Source organism: Serinus canaria, chromosome 1, assembly GCF_022539315.1.
Source record: "Serinus canaria isolate serCan28SL12 chromosome 1, serCan2020, whole genome shotgun sequence".
Taxonomy (NCBI): domain Eukaryota; kingdom Metazoa; phylum Chordata; class Aves; order Passeriformes; family Fringillidae; genus Serinus; species Serinus canaria.
Window position 1 is genome coordinate 87,635,573 of NC_066313.1, and position 16,737 is coordinate 87,652,309.

At 38.5% G+C, this 16,737-nt stretch overlaps 1 protein-coding gene across 4 annotated transcripts in view; it reads left to right on the forward strand.

The window, feature by feature from the left end:
- RGPD4 (RANBP2 like and GRIP domain containing 4) overlaps positions 1–16,737 on the forward strand; it is a 33,557-nt gene that overhangs the window by 5,158 nt on the left and 11,662 nt on the right. For 2 of the 4 annotated variants that reach the window (XM_030234015.2, XM_030234014.2), the window contains exons 5-21: positions 259–489; positions 929–1,074; positions 2,459–2,651; positions 3,332–3,422; positions 4,246–4,455; positions 5,016–5,194; positions 5,280–5,455; positions 5,763–5,886; positions 6,227–6,388; positions 6,709–6,846; positions 6,933–7,079; positions 7,506–7,688; positions 7,772–7,855; positions 8,356–8,491; positions 8,667–8,764; positions 9,279–13,671; positions 14,572–14,649. In XM_030234015.2, the coding sequence (XP_030089875.2) occupies positions 259–489; positions 929–1,074; positions 2,459–2,651; positions 3,332–3,422; positions 4,246–4,455; positions 5,016–5,194; positions 5,280–5,455; positions 5,763–5,886; positions 6,227–6,388; positions 6,709–6,846; positions 6,933–7,079; positions 7,506–7,688; positions 7,772–7,855; positions 8,356–8,491; positions 8,667–8,764; positions 9,279–13,671; positions 14,572–14,649 (6,769 nt within the window). Of the gene's footprint in view, positions 1–258; positions 490–928; positions 1,075–2,458; positions 2,652–3,331; positions 3,423–4,245; positions 4,456–5,015; positions 5,195–5,279; positions 5,456–5,762; positions 5,887–6,226; positions 6,389–6,708; positions 6,847–6,932; positions 7,080–7,505; positions 7,689–7,771; positions 7,856–8,355; positions 8,492–8,666; positions 8,765–9,278; positions 13,672–13,766; positions 14,519–14,571; positions 14,650–16,737 lie in introns of those variants that run through there. The other 2 variants (XM_050980235.1, XM_030234016.2) reach the window with 2 other exon arrangements.

Here is a 16,737-nt window from a genome sequence, read left to right on the forward strand (position 1 = left end):
CAAATGTATTGAGAAGCACCTCTCTCTTGATAAGAGGGAAATTCTTCTGAGGACTTTTCTTCTGTGATAGTCATGTACATTTTAAAATATTTGAGTAGGTAATCAAACTTCATGTAATACCTGAAAGCTATTAAGAGTACTCTAGCTAGAGCAGTGTAGTCTATGTAGTGAAGGAAAGAATGGTACTTAGTACTGTAGTTGCTAAAAAGACTGATGTGGCAAATGAAATATTAATATGTTGCCTTCATGTTTCAACAGGAGCAGTTACTGGATTGTAAAGGTGAAGATGGGTGGAATCAGCTTTTTGACTTGATTCAAGCAGAACTTTATGCAAGACCAGATGATGTCTACATAAACATCAGATTAGTTGCGCTCTATCGTTCAAATAACAGATTAAAGGATGCTGTGCTCCACTGTCAGGAGGCAGAGAAGAGAATACCTTTGCAGTCAAGCTTGGAATGGTGTTCCTGTGTTGTAGAGACATTTGAGGTGTTTAATCATATTTTGATCCTGTGGTAGTCTTCCATATCTTTTTTACCTGGTCTATTTCTCTTAGTGTCCTTATTCTGACAGCTATTTCTCAAGGGATTTAACTCCTTCAAATGCAAGTCTGCTGAAACCAGTGGAACTACAAAATACTTCTTGTGTGTTTTTTTTTTTTTAATTGGAATTTTCTCCCTAAAATTAAACTTTATAGAGCTATTGAGTTTCTAACTTCAAAAGCTGAGTTAGACACAGCAGTTCCATTAGGGATAAAATTGCTCAAGCAAGTAGTTCCCTGGAACTTTGCTGCTGAAGAATATGTTAAGGTCTCACCTGTGAAACTGGATTATGCAATAAATGCTGCTAGTGTGTTTTGGAGAAGTACTGCCCTTGTCTTCATGGAAGGATGACTGTTCCTTATCCTGTGATGAACTTTCTTCTTTAGGAATATCTGGAATCTTTACAAGACTTGGAGTATGATAAAAATAACTGGAGAACAATCAAGAAAGATCATCTGCTGGCCTATTCCAGCTTTGTCAAACTGACACTTTCTTCTAGAGATGTTCAGGAATGCAGAGAGGCACTTGAAAGGTACTGTTTAAACTTTTCTGTAGTAAGAAAAAGCCCTCTAAGAATTGTTTGGGGTCACATAACATCTGCCAAGCTTCTGTTTCACAGCTTATCTTGTTTTTGGATGGGAGAGGAGATTATCTATACTAACCACCAAGAGTGTTTTTTACTGGGTGTGAACCCCAAGCTGTCTTTTGACAGATGCTTGACTGGTCAGCACACAGCCAGGGAGAAAACTCATTTATATCCTGGGTCTTTGTACCTTCTTTTCCTTTGATTAGAAAAGTTGTTCTGTACTTTAGCAATTGACTAATCCAGATTTCCCAGACAATCAGAAAAAAAACACTGGCCCAAAAAACTCCAATCCAAACAAAGCAACAGTAAAACTGAAAAGCCAAAACTACCTCTTGTGCGTGTCAACTTTGTCCTAGTCATTCTATTATTAAATAACACAGCACACTGGAGTAATTAGGAACTTTGTGTATATAGTGTAATGGGGAGGGAGGAAATCACCTGAAGCAAGAAGAGTCTCCTTCAGAGAAAGCTGGAGGTGTTACAGCTGGCTTAAAGGCTTACCATCTGTGGTGCACCTAGAATAGAACGAAATAGTGTTTGTAGTCAATAAGATCTGTGTTTGTTTCTTGCCATTATCTTTCATTTGTTACTGTTTTTTACTAATTTGTTGTTGTTCCTCAGTACTATAATGGCTGTTATATTGTGTTCTTGAGTCTGTTTATCTTGCATGAGTATTTGAAGCAGTACAGAATGGATGAGCAATACTTAATACCCACGTATGTTTTATTTTTTCTCCTCTAACATTGACCACATGGGGTTTTCTGCTTCTGATTTTTTAGAGTGTTTTGAGATGTTCATGTCTGAAGCATTTCCAGATCATGGCAATGCTAACGGCCATTATATAGTCTTGTCCAGTAATTGAAAAATTGTTTTAACTGTTTTCTGGAAGCCCTTTCTGGAGTGGGGCATGTATAGCAATCTAAAGGTACTAAAATTTCTGTAGTATCTTCTCTTTTTGAACAACCTGTTAAACAGTGTTTTGAATCTTTATGATAATGAAAAGAAAGGGCAGAATCAATATTACCTTCTGTATGTCTCTAAATCTGCAGTAGTGAACAAGTTTATCCATGTGATTCAGCACAATAGTTTTAAAAGTAGCTGTGCAAAAATGTGATGAAAAAGACTAGGTATCCAGGTAATACTTAAGTAAACTTGAGAGATTGGGGAGTTTGAGGTGATTATACTTTCTAGTAACTTGGGTTTAAGCAATAGAAGCAGTACTTAGCATTGACTCATGAAGTTACTTAATTCACATTTAAATAGCATGAACCAAAATCAGCTATAGCTTTTACCAGGACTCTGTTTAGAATTAGTCTTCTCTGCATTTTAGTTTTGATCGTGCACTTCAGTCAGTAAAACCATATGTGAGTGCGGCTGATGAGTTGTCTCGTACCTATGTGGAAATGAAAGGACAGCTGTATATGCATGCTGGAGCTTTGCTGCTGAAAATGGCCCAAGACAATGAGACACAGTGGAGAGCTATGTGTGAACTAGCAGCATTGTGCTATCTCCTGAGTTTTCAGGTAAATGATTTTTCAGTCTAAGCCTTCAGTTGATGCTTTTGTTGAAATTTTCTAGCTGTGCATGTGTTGAATTCCTGTATTCCTGAGATGAACTAGTGTTTGTGTATCTAAAGTGGAACTGTCCTCACTCACCAAACCCTCCTCTGTCACAATTGTTTAAAGAGTCAAATGACACAAATAGGGTAGAAGTATACCTTCAGTTGTTCCCCTTGCCAGAGTAACCTGATTCTTAAGTATAAGTGCATTTATTTCCTTAAGTGTATTTCTTTTTTCATAATACATGTACACATCTTGAGTGTTAAATTAAAAAAAAAATTAAAATTCTAAATTAAAAAAAATCTTTTAAAAATCAAGGTTCTTTGCCTTATGAATTCTTTGCCTTTTCTGTCCTTGTTATACTATTGCTTGCATTGCAGGCATTACTTGCTCTTGTGTAGGCTTAATGTTACTTTCAATAGCTATAGTTGCACATCTGTGTACTTTAGGTGGGCTCTCTGCTCTCTTTGCCAATCCCACACAGAACCATAACCCAATATATGTACCTTCAGAATGAATAATGCCTGTTTTTCTATAGATTTCTAATGCTAAAAATTAAGCTTTTTTCCTAATTTCTACGGTTCATTTATATGTCCTGCTCCTACTGTGAAAAACCTATAACAATTTTCTCCTTACTTCACCAGGTTCCTAAACCAAAATCAAAACTCATAAAGGGGGATCAAACCGGACAAGATATGCTAGAAATGTTGGCCTGTGATCGAAAAAGCCAGTCTGGTAATAAAAAAATAGCTTCATAGTTCCATTTTTTTGAAGGAACACATTTGTGTATCTTGTAACGTTATCACTCCAATATATAGCAGAGCCTTATAGATTCTGACTGTGTATGTAAAACAAAACAGTAGTTTGGTTCTGACACCTAAAGTTATTTTTCTCTTCTTAAGCTGCTGGTAGAGAGTGTGTTCTCCTTGTTTCAATAGTGGTTGGGTTTTTTCCTCCTTTTTGACTTTCTAGCATACTAAGGTAGAATTTAGCTTTTATTGTCATCTAAATCTACTGGAAATGGCTTCTGCCTGCTGATGCTATTTTGCAAGTATTGTTAGCCCCAAGAGGGAAAGAAAATAGTAGTTTGTTTCCCTGATCTTTTCATCCTTTCACTTGTTCATTAGCTTTGTTCTTTTTCCTGCCAAGTGTAGACAGTGTTTCAGTCTACAAAATTCTTAGAGGGCCCAGATGAAAACAGATGAAGCTGCCAGACATCAGATTCATTTACTTCAGAATGGATTTTGTTCTGCTTGTATTACAGATATAAGGTCACTTGCAATGCCCTTAGAATAATCATGGTAGGAGGGCTTTGTTTTCATAAAGAACTGCATGGACAAATTCTTTGGGAGTGTTGTCACTAAAAGCTTGGAAAGCCTATGTGCTGAAACACTGACCTAATTACAGGGAGAACATACCTGAACAGTCTGTAGGCTTCATAAGGGGAAATTCAGATTCCCATCCAGCCTTCAGTAACAAAGAGCAGTCCAGCATAGCAAATACTGCTTTCCTTGTGTTCACTGCTTTATTTATGTGAAGTGATATGTTTGTTTTCTAGGTCATATGCTGCTGAACTTGAGTCATGGCAAGCAAGACTTCTTTAAAGAGATTGTGGAATCATTTGCAAACAAGAGCGGCTCATTTGCATTGTTTGACAGCCTGTTTGAGAGTGGAGCTTCTAGAGAGAGGTCTTTTATTGGCACAGATGATATTGGAAATGTCAGTACACAAGCACCAGTGCAAATAGAACTTCACAAATATGATATTGGTAAGAACTGTTACTTTCTGAAACTCAATACAGTTTTGTGTACTGTAACCTCTTCTGCAAATACTTGTGGAAGAGGTATTGGTACACAAATACTTGTATTGCAACAGAAGACAGATACCTGGAATAGCTGTCCAAAGTTGCCTTAATATCATAGGAAAGATGCTTACTTTATTGCAATGTAAAGAAGTGCTTCTTCAGTAATTCCTTAAGGATTTTTGGAGAAGTAAATAGGTTTTCTGAAATTAGTTATCTATTGGACTGAATAAGCTGAGAATGGAGATGAGAGTCATCCCTTCAGAAGCTTAAGAGGTTGATGGCTTTGAGCACTTATATGAACTTGGTATGTTTGTCTTTGAGCACTTATATGAGCTTGGTATGTTTGTCTGTACTTAAGTTTGTAACCCTTTGTAAGTGAAACCTGGAATCTTGATGCTCATTGGTCTTAAAGTATCTTTGGCTCCTCTGACAGAGTGCAATGTGAAACCCAGCTTTGATCAGATAGTAGTACCTGAGGGCTTGCACGAAGCTGACATTTACATCCAACCTTGTTTTTTGCACAGGTGCCATTCGATTGCACAATGGCAGTCTCCAGCACCTCGTGTGGCTTGGCTTGCAGTGGAACTCTATGTCAGTCTTACCCCCCATGCGCAAATGGTTAAAACAGCTTTTTCACTTGCCCCAAGAAACATCAAGACTTGAGACAGATGCTCCTGAATCTATTTGCCTGTTAGACCTTGAAGTAAGTGAACTTTCAAGCTCTTTAGAGTACAGTACAAATTAAGTTTTTTGTAGTTAATAACTTTAATTTATTTTTTTAAAAACAGGTATTCCTACTTGGGGTGATATTCACTAGCAACTTACAACTGCAAGAGAAGTTTAATTCTCACTACAGTGCACATCAGCCTCAATTTTTACCATTGCCAATATGCAAACTACTCTATACTGAAAAGCAAAGATCCTGGTGGGATGCTGTTCGTACTCTTCTTCAGAGAAAATCTGTGTAAGGCTTTTTTAGTTTGGAAATGTTTGATCAAGCCTTTAGGGAGCATCTGCTACAGCAGTTTGGATTATCCCTATAGATTCTTGTAAAATTAATTTTTTTACATATATTTTACATTTAATCTTTTTTGTAGTAGGGACTTGATATGCTTGAAAGATTTCTGTAAAGGGAATTTTCATTTCTAACAATGCATTTCTTACCTAGAAGCAAATTAGGACTAAAGCTGCAGGCTGTATTCATCAAGTGAATGGTATGTGAACAGATCGAAGCTACAAAATACTAATCAAGGAATGTTTCTTATATTCAGACCAGGCACAGCAGCAAAGCTGAGGCTTATTGTACAGCATGGCATAAGTACTCTGCGATCACTGGACAAACATGGTCTTCAACCTGCATTAATCATACACTGGGCAAAAAGCTTGCAGAAAACAGTAAGCTGAGTTTATTTTTAACTACATGGAAGCAAAAGTGTTTTTCTTATTTTATCAATTTTGAAGAGACTGAGGGGATGGGGGATGGGATGAATGTGTATTATTAAGAACAGCTGATTATTTTATCAGGCAGGCTTATTTTTCTAGTCACTATGAAATACTCTTGTCTTAAACTGTAGTATTATTTTCTACATGTATGTTACTTAACATCGCTACTCTGCTTAGTGTCAGAGAAGGACTTTGGAACTCCTAAAGAAAATAGGAGAAGGATATGTAGGAGTGGCATTTTAACTTGTATTTGTTGAAATAACATCTGCATCTATTCCCTTGTCTTCACTAGGGAATTAACCTTAACTCCTTCTATGACCAGAAGGAATATATTGGACGAAGTGTCTACTACTGGAAGAAAATTCTGCCTATGCTGGAAACTGTCAAAAAGAAGAGGAGTATTTCTGAACCTACTGATCCTCTCTTCAAACACTTCCATAGCGTAGACATTCAGGTACAGATCAATTGAGCCAAGGATGAAGAGAAGAGTCTGTGTCAGAAATGAACAAAGTTGTGGGATTTTTGTCTACATTGTACTATTCTGTGTTATTATTACTGTGAAACTCTTAAAGATGAGATCTGGTAATAGTGTTTTATAAAGAAGGAAGATTCTCTCCTTGTAGCTTTGGTCTTACCTTTGAAATGGTATTTATGATTTGAAGGCACTGAACACCCTCAGTACCAACTTTCTTAAAAAGGAATTCTCCCCACGTTACAGGAAAAAAGGTTGTCATTCCATTGTTAAGTATAAGTTTTCCTTCACTTTATTTGTAGGTCTTTCAGGTTGCAGCATATGAAGAAGAGGCACAGATAGCATTTGCTATGTTGGATGCAGTTGATGGCAAAACTGATGATGCTTTAATAGCATTTGAAGCTATTGAGAATGTGGTGTCATACTGGAATCTTGCTATGGTAAGTTTGTAGGTTGCATTCCCCAGAAGTGCTTCTCTTTATTCAGTTTCCTTCTGATACTATTCACTCGGCATTCTGTTCTTCAGATTTTCCAAAGAAAAGCTGAAGAAATTGAAAATGATGTCATGCTGCCAGAAGAACATGAGGAGCATAAAACTTACCTTCTTAAAGCCAAGTATTATCTAATGAAAATTCTTGCGGAAAGCTCCTCAGATATGTCAGTTGCGGAGAAAGTAAGTCATTTTTGCTTTAAAAACTTCTTCCAAGGAATGTAGTAGCTTAAGTTACTGTTGGAAAAATGAAATCCTTTACATTCAAGGTACTTTTTTTTAGTCCAGACTTTCAGGCAAGTTAAATCCTGGATAACTTCTCTAACCTACCAGATCATGTGATATCCTGGCTACCCTGGAGGTGAAAGCTTTAGTGTAAACAAAAAGCTTTTGCCACTGTCTTTTAGTTTGATAGTTTGAAAAAATAAAATAGTTTGTGTGAGTTGTTTACTTATGTGAATCCTAGCAAGTTAAGACCTTTGCTGAAAAAAACCCCAGTGTTTACGTAATGAAAAGACTTGTGAATTGCTCAGCCAGAATTCTAAATGTATTCTGTCTTGTTCTGAGGGAGAATTGCAGTCATGACTCATGTTTGAAAAAACTCTCTAGTTGCCAGTGTCTCTTGAAACTGTGAGAGAAGTGTTAGATACAGTGATCCAGGAACTTGGTGAGAACTGTGAAGAGGGAAGTCTTGCCTTCAGAAACGGTCTGTCACGAACTGTAGATTCAGCAATGAAACATTCCACACCGTCACCAACCAAGTTCTCTTTTTCGCCAACTAAGACTTATAAGGTATGTTAGCCAGTTATTATTTCAGGGAATTGTTATCTTGTAAGAAAAATTTCAAATGACTCAATTAACTTTTTTATTCCTAGTTCTCTCCAAAAACTCCCCCTCAGTGGGCAGAAGACCATAAATCTATACTTCAAATGATTTGTCAGCAAGTGGAAGCTTTAAAGGTAAAAATTCTGTCACCATTTTCAGTAATGAACTGTTAGCCTTTTAGTTATGGTAAGGATCTAGTGATAAGAGCATGGGCTAACTTACAGGTCCTAGAATTACTTTCTGTAAATAGCTGCCTAAAATGAATATCAGAGTAAATCCTCTTGCTTAAAAGCTCTTCTTTGGGACTTGGATGGGAGTGGTGAGGCAAGCCATCTAAGGGACTCTTTCTGTATGTAGAAAGAATTCTGCTTTTATCAGCTTGGTTCTCATCCACTTGGTTCTGTTTTTTTTACTGGCTTGTTCTGGCTCTAGAACACAATGGAAGTACTTTGTACTCCATGGGCATGTCTTGCATGATCTGGCAGGTACTTTTTTTTTTTTTTTAATTACCCCCATACCATGGATTGAACATGCTTTTGAATAGCAAAAGGGTGGTGATCGTGCCTTATATTTTCTTTGACAAAAACCTGTGCAATCAATACTTATGCTCTTGCTTGGCACCCTGTCTCGACAGAATGAAATGCAAGAAATGAAACTGAATAATTCCAACACAAATGCTTCTCATCGGTGGCCTGCTGAAAACTACGGAACTGATGCAATACCAGACAGTTATCAGAGAGCACAAAATCTTCATGAAGCCCCTTTAACAGGCAAGTCGCTGCAGAATTTTTATCTAAATGCTTAGCTAAATCAAGTAAGACTTTTGAAAATAATGCTAAAATGTTTTAATGATGCACAGTTAAAAACTGATTGCTGGGAAGAGTATGTAGAAAACAACAACAAGAAAAGATAAGTGTTAACTATTTTCCTGGTGCTCCTTTTTAGTTGCTACCACTGGCCCATCTGTGTTCTACAGCCAGTCACCTGCCTATAACTCTCAGTATCTTCTGGGAACTGCTGCAACCAATGTAACACCAGCAAAGGTGAGAATAAATTTATTTCCTTAAGTTGCTTCCAATGATCTGAAAATGACTGACTGGTTTTGATTCTGTACATAGCTGGATGTAACTGCAGTTCCTTATGCAGAATTTGGTCAACTTAAACTGCTAGGGATAAAATTATAATTTGTCTCCCTGCTTAACTTCTGGGATAGGGAGTTTGGGTGGAAAAGCTAGAAAAAATATTTTATATGTGTGTACATTTCTCCTACAGGTATGTAGGATAACACTTAACTATTCCCCCCCCCTTAATTGGGTGGCAAAAGAAAACAGGGTTTTCAAAGCTTTTTTTCATGTAAAACCCACTCATATTGTGCCCCTTTCTCAGTGTTTGTTCTCAAATGCCCATAAAGTTTTAAGCTAAAGTAAAACTGGATTAGGTTTAAACTTGAAAACATGCCTTTCTTTTAAGAGTACATGTTACTTGGGCTTCAGCACAGTACAGTGTCCTCTTTGTTACCATAATAAGCAGAGCACTTGTTTTCTGCTTTTTCTTTAGCCTCCTGTCTATGGCATGAACCGACTTACACCTCAGCCACATATATATTCCTATCAGCCACCACCCATGCATACACCACCTCTGCAAAACACTTCTGGTTGTATGTTTTCCCAAGAAATGTATGGCCCACCTCTGCGTTTTGATTCTCCTGGTACTACACTCATTTCCCCTCGTACAGCTGATGACTATTACAACTACAGTGTTCCACAGGCAAGCACCAACCCAACACTGCCTAAACCAGGGTATTTCACAAACCGTTCAGTCACGCCACCCACCTTAAAACCTGCAGAACCAAAAGCAATGCCTAAATTTGGACAGCCGGGAACAGCAGAAGGATCAAAACCACCTCTGTCAACACCAGCACAGCCAAGTCAGCCGACAACTTTTAAGTTTAAACCTAACTTCAAGTCTAATGATGGGGACTTCACTTTTTCTTCTCCCCCTCAAGTTGCACCACAGCCCCTTAATGCACCTTTTAATAGTAGAGAAAGTCTCTTGGATCTTCTAACATCTGACAAACCGTTACAGGATGATAGATACATTGATCAAAAGCCAGTTAGCGATCCCACAAACAGTTCAAGAAATATCTTCAATTTTAGCAATAAACATATTCCAGGCATCTCTCTTCGAGAAAACACGGGACAAAATGTACAGAAAAATGTGGGTTTTGAGAAGAGTGATACATTTAGCATTCAAGAACCAAGTAAGCCTGTATTTATGGCTTCAAATTCAGATTTGGCCAATAGAAGTCACGAAACAGAAGGAGGAAGCACCCATGGTGGAGATGAGGATGATGATGGTCCTCATTTTGATCCTGTGGTGCCACTTCCTGATAAGATTGAAGTAAAGACAGGTGAGGAAGATGAAGAAGAATTCTTCTGCAACAGAGCCAAGCTCTTTCGTTTTGATGCAGAATCTAAAGAATGGAAAGAAAGAGGTATCGGAAATGTGAAAATACTGAAACATAAAGTATCTGGCAAATTTCGTCTCTTAATGAGACGGGACCAAGTGCTGAAAATTTGTGCAAATCACTACATAAATACTGATATGAAATTAACTCCAAATGCTGCATCAGATAAGTCATTTGTATGGCATGCTTTAGACTACGCAGATGAATTGCCAAAACCTGAACAGCTTGCGATTAGATTTAAAACACCTGAAGAAGCAATGCTTTTCAAAAAAAAGTTTGAGGAGGCGCAGAATATTTTAAAATCCTTGGGATCAAATGCTGACACGTCTGTGGCTCAGAGCAGTGGGACTGCAAAAGAAACAGCAAATCAGGACATCAAGGAGCCCAACAGAACCACTTCGGGGACCATGAACTTGGGCTTTCAGTTTCTAAAAGATGGAACAAGCAGTGAACCTGACAGCAAAGGCACCCATACAGCTACATCCACTGCATCTAGCACTACCATTTCATTTGGGAAGGATGCTCAGCAAGCCGGTTCTTCTGGTGGGTTTGGGCAGCATCTCTTGAAGAAAGACCAATGGGAGTGTAAAGTATGTTTAGTTCCAAATGAAGCAACTGCAAAGAATTGTATAACATGTCAAAGTCCAAATCCAGCCATGTGGGAAACACATGGCACCCCAATGACTGGCTATGCAAGTTTGAAGCCAAGTGGTAACACAATGCAGGACAAGTTTGGATCTCCTTTTGCTAAAAAGGAAGGTCAGTGGGACTGCTCTGTATGCCCAACCCGAAATGAAGCAGAAGATGTGAACTGCTGTTCCTGTCAGAGTCCAAAACCTCAAGATCAACCAAATACATCCACGCCTTCTGTTCAGGCATCTGCTGCTGTGGGGCTTGGTTCCATTGCTGATACAAGTAAGCCACAGAAAAATGGGTTTGAAGGGCTTTTTGCTAAAAAGGAAGGTCAGTGGGATTGCAGTGTTTGTCTTGTGAGGAATGAAGGTTCTTCGCCAGCCTGCGTAGCCTGTCAAACGCCAAATCCGTCTGCTAAGCCAGCTGGTGGTACTTTGCCAACTCCTGCTTTTGGCTTGAAAAGTAAATTGCCTGAACTTGATGGAGGACAGTTAGGATCAGGCTTTAAGTTTGGTCTTGAGCAAGGCAAGACACCATCATTTACATTTCAGATTTCTTCTGATACTGAAGCTAAGTCTGCAAAGGAAGGATTTAGCTTTTCAATGCAAATGCCTGCAGGTGGATTTAAATTTGGAATACAGGAGTCTAGTAAATTTGGGATACAGGAGTCTAGTAAAAATACCACTAAGAAAGATGAGCCATCCAAAGAGCATACAACTGGTTTCTTAAAAAGTGTTGATGAAAAAGACAAAAAGGAATTGCCTTCAGACAGTGGAGTTGGATTCCAATTTCAAGAAACAGCAGACAAGGAGAAAATTGACTTTGTTTTTGGGCAAAATAGCAGCACTTCTACTTTTGCTGAGCTTGCAAAAAGTACTCCTAGGGAAGGTTTTCAATTTGGCAAAAAGGATCCTAACTTCAAAAGCTTTTCAGGTGCAGGTGAAAAGTTGTTTTCTTCACAAAATTCTAAAACAGATCAGAAAGCAAACACATCTGCTGACCTTGGTGAGAAGGATGATGATGTGTATAAGACAGAGGACAGTGATGATATCCATTTTGAACCTATAGTTCAGATGCCTGAAAAAGTAGAACCATTTACAGGAGAGGAAGATGAGAAAGTGTTATACTCCCAGAGAGTAAAGCTGTTCAGGTTTGATCCAGAAACAAGCCAGTGGAAGGAACGTGGGGTGGGCATTCTGAAGATTCTTAAAAACGAAGTTAATGGCAAAGTAAGAATATTGATGCGGCGTGAGCAAGTACTGAAGGTGTGTGCAAATCACTGGATAACGACAACAATGAACCTGAAGCAGCTGTCTGGCTCAGACAAAGCATGGATGTGGATGGCCAATGACTTTTCTGATGGTGATGCAAAGTTGGAGCATCTGGCCGCAAAATTCAAGACACCAGAGCAGGCTGAGGAGTTCAAACAGAAGTTTGAAGAATGTCAGAGGCTACTACTAGATATACCACTGCAGACACCCCATAAACTTGTTGATACAGGTAGGACAGCTCAGCTTATACAGAGAGCAGAAGAAATGAAGTGTGGCTTAAAAGATCTCAAAACTTTTCTGACAGATGACAAAACGAAACTGTCAGAAGAGGAAAGTGTAAACCCTGTTTGTACCAGCAGTACTTCTGATTTGGTTATAAAGCCACATGCTGAAAGTACAGGCCCTACTCTGGAGTGGGATAACTATGACTTACGTGAAGAAGCATTAGATGATAGTGTAAGTAGTTCTGTATATGCATCACCTCTTGCAAGTAGCCCTGTAAGGAAAAATCTGTTTAGATTTGGAGAGTCTACCACTGGTTTTAGTTTCAGCTTTAAATCTGCTTTGAGCCCATCCAAATCTCCTGCCAAACAGAATCAGAGTAGAACATCAGTAGGCACAGATGAAGATTCTGATGTTACTCAAGAAGAGGAAAGAGATGGACAGTACTTTGAACCTGTGGTACCTCTGCCTGATCTTGTGGAAGTTACCAGTGGTGAGGAAAATGAGCAGGTTGTCTTCAGTCATAGAGCCAAACTCTACAGATATGACAAAGATGCAAATCAATGGAAAGAGAGAGGGATTGGGGATATCAAGATATTGCAGAACTATGACAACAAACAAGTTCGTATAGTAATGAGAAGGGACCAGGTACTAAAACTCTGTGCCAATCACAGGATAACACCAGATATGAATATGCAACAAATGAAAGGATCTGATAGAGCCTGGGTATGGACTGCATGTGATTTTGCAGATGGGGAAAGAAAAGTGGAACTTCTGGCTGTGCGATTCAAGCTGCAAGATGTTGCAGATTCATTTAAGCAAATTTTTGATGAAGCGAAGCATGCCCAAGAGAGAGAGACACTGATAACACCTCTTTCTTCTCGTGCCAATACACCAAAGGAATCTCCATGTGGTAAAAATGCTGTAGCTGTGCTAGAAGAAACAACCAGAGAAAGAACTGATGTGAGCCATGGTGATGATACTTCTGATGCAACTGTAGAGGCTGCAGAAGTGTTAAGTACTTCTGAAACACCAACAAAAACAGTGGTTTCTCCTCCAAAGTTTGTATTTGGATCTGAATCCGTGAAGAGTATTTTCAGTAATGAAAAGTCAAAGACATTCACATTTGGAAATACTTCAGCCACTGGTTCTCTCTTTGGCTTCAGTTTTAATCCCCCAAGAAAGAGTGAAGGCCATATTCCAGCATCTCAGAACACAGCACAGAAGGAGCCAGAAGTCTCTGAACCACCAAAAATCTCAAGTGCTACTCAGAAGCCTGTAGGCAGCAAGGCAGACAACTTGCCAGCTTCAACACAAGATGGACCGTCTAACTTCTCATTTAGAATTCTGGAAAAAGGTGGGTATGAGTTTTACGAGTAATTTATTGAAGTGTGCAACTTCCTAAGCAGTCAGCTCTGTGCTATTCATTTTTGTTTATTCTTTTGAGAATAGGTAGTTTCTTACAGTTTTGATGCGGGTGTCCACAAGTTCTCCAGAGGTTCAACTGAAGAAAGGAATTTTAAGTCATAATTATTGTCACATAAAAATGAAGATGTATCATGCAGGATGGAAATTTCTTTACTGAGAACAGAATTTTCAGGTAGTGAGCTTAAACTCTGAAGCGCTGCATCTGAATCTTGGATTTAAACGCTCAAAGAATTTGTGGATTCGCTTTTGGAACTTAAATAGGTAGTCAATGTTGTATGTTCCTGGGCCTTTGCTCTGAGTGGCCAAGTGTGAGAACAGCAGATGTATGCTTCAGCTAAAATTTGCATTATCCCCATAATTAAGTAAATGGGTATTGTGAAACTTGTTTATATACCTTTGTTTCAAGTGTTAAATACTGGCCTCTGCAATTTCTGTTGTATAGCTTAACATCAGATGTCAGCCTGCTTCCTTAGCCCAAAAAGAGTGTGATGGCATACTCAGTTGTATGGTTTCTGTTATAGTTTGAAAAAGATGCACAGGCAGAAGCTGTGCAGGAGCACTGTAATGTGCTGAAGTGGCTTTGTGAGAAGGATGGAATGTCTCAGAGTTATGAATATGTCCTGTCTCGTTATTAGCTTAGTAGTAAATGACATGGCAGAAGATGATAGCTGCAGTCCATTCACGTGAGTTGGATAAGCTTGTGTAGAAACAGATGAAATTTCCTGCTGTGGAATATGACTATGGAATACTTGGAGAACATATATAAGTCTGTTCTATCCTTTTAAAATTCCAGGTAAACACTTATATACCAACAATTTATTTTTTTTAGGATTTAATTTTAGGCTCTTTAAATCTAATCCAATGGCCTTTTGGACAAGCACATCCTCAATGCAACCTGATAGTAAAGGTATTTACATACTGCACTGAATGTGTGATAAAAACACTCTAGCAGGCATGGACAACAACCCAGCTGGGTCAAAGCAGCTGGCTCGGTAATCCTTATAATTAACATGCATGTGAAGGAGAGTACTTGAAATTGCGTGTCTGACTACTCTATTTGTCCTGTTAAAGAATGTCTCTAGTCTTTGTATGTTTACATGAGCCAGCACAATGGCCCTGTTTAAGCTTTTGGCTTCTGTTTGCCTTATTTTTTGAGGATATGTGCCCTGCACTTCTTCCATCACAGTTTTACTATGCGTGCACACTAGATCTCTTAAATTCCATTTTTCTAGAGAAATTGCATTTTTGCTTTCAGAGACTGTCTTGTGCCTGATGTGGTTTACTCTGTCAGTGAAATAGCCTGAAGATCTTGAGACAGCTTATCCCGTCAAGAGCTTGAATGTATTTAGCTTCTGTGGAAATGTTCTCTTCAGTTTCCCAATTGTCAGTCTTAACTGCTGTGCTTTTAAAAAGAAAGGGTGCACAGAAGTGAGAGCCACCCTCACCTATAATCTGAAGTCCACCTCAGCTGGTTAGAAAACTTCTACCAATTTGTTTACATTCAGACCCTGTAGGCAAAACTGTTAGAGGTTGTAGTTTTATTATATGTTACTACCAGTGTGCTGCTTGCAAGTATGCTTGCTGTGTAGGCATGCTCAACTTACACGGTTTTAAAAGTATTTTAATTTTAAATAACAAACTTCTAGTCTGCATAAGACAGTCTTCCAGTATTAGTGTCTTACATTGCTTCAAAGTGTCAAAATATCATTTGAAAAGCTGTTCTTACTTGAACACTGAATTCCTGTTCTGTATATATAACCTAAAATCACTTGCTCTGTGTTTTCAAGTGTCCCTGTGGATGGAGTTTATGAACAATTCCGTTCTATTTTCATAATACAGTGTCCGAAATGTGGAGTGATTAATCATTCTGTGCCAATGCACACATGCAAGAACTTTTCCTACCTCAAATTGATCATGATTTTATATAAAGGCATATGGCAGGGGGGATGTATTTAAAGAAACAAACAAAATAAGCTTTTCTGGTACTTAAGACTGTTCTTCACTTCTACTTTTTTAATAATTAGGTTATGATTACCTTTTTAATTATTTGTTAACAGTTGATAATTGTCTTTAGTGTAACTTTCTGGTCTTTGAGCTCTGACTTAATAGAAAAGGATTTTGAGAAGTCCTTCCTAAATTACGTTTTCAAGCTTATACAATACGAATATGATACGAATTTTTCTTACGGGGAACTTCTTTTGGGGAGTAGCTTCTGAGTTGTGCTAGAACAACATTTAAAAGATATTTAACCTCAGTAGTTCTGCACCTCCATGCATTTATGCTTTTCTCAGGTCAGGTCATAAACTTCTTATAAGTTCTTATTCTTGTTTTGGCTGGGATAAAGTTAATTTTTTTCTCAGTTGCTGGCACAGTGCTGGGTTTTGGATTCACTGTGAGAAAAATGCTGATGTTGTTGTTGCTGCTAAGCAGTGCTTACCCTAAGTCATGGACTTTTTTTTTGTCTCATGCTGGGCCATTGAGGAGGTACACAAATAAAAGCTGGGCGGGAGTTTTGCTGGAACTTGAAGTGGCCAAAGGGATATTCCACACCACAGAACATCATGCCCAGTTTGTAAACTGCTGGAGTTATCTGGAAGAGGGGCTGGTAGGAGTGTGGGAATGGAGTCTGGCATTGGTCAGCAGGTGGTGAGCAGCTGTATTGGGCCTCACTTGTTTTTCCTTGAGTTTTACTTTTTCATTTTAGTATTATTTATTATATGTCACTTCTATTTCAGTTTCTAAACTGTTCTGATCTCCACCTACAAATTTTACATGTGATTCTCCTCCCCATTCCACTAGGTTACCCGATGTGAGCCAGCAGCTCTGTGGCACTTAATTGCCAACTGGACTTAAACCACACGAGTGTTTTACAAGTTTGAGTCATGTCAGTTGGAGGCTACTGTACCTGTTACATGCTTTAGAATTTAAACTGGTGCTTTCCTCTTATATTCAGAAGATATTCATTGATAAATACATGAGGGGAAATATCATAATT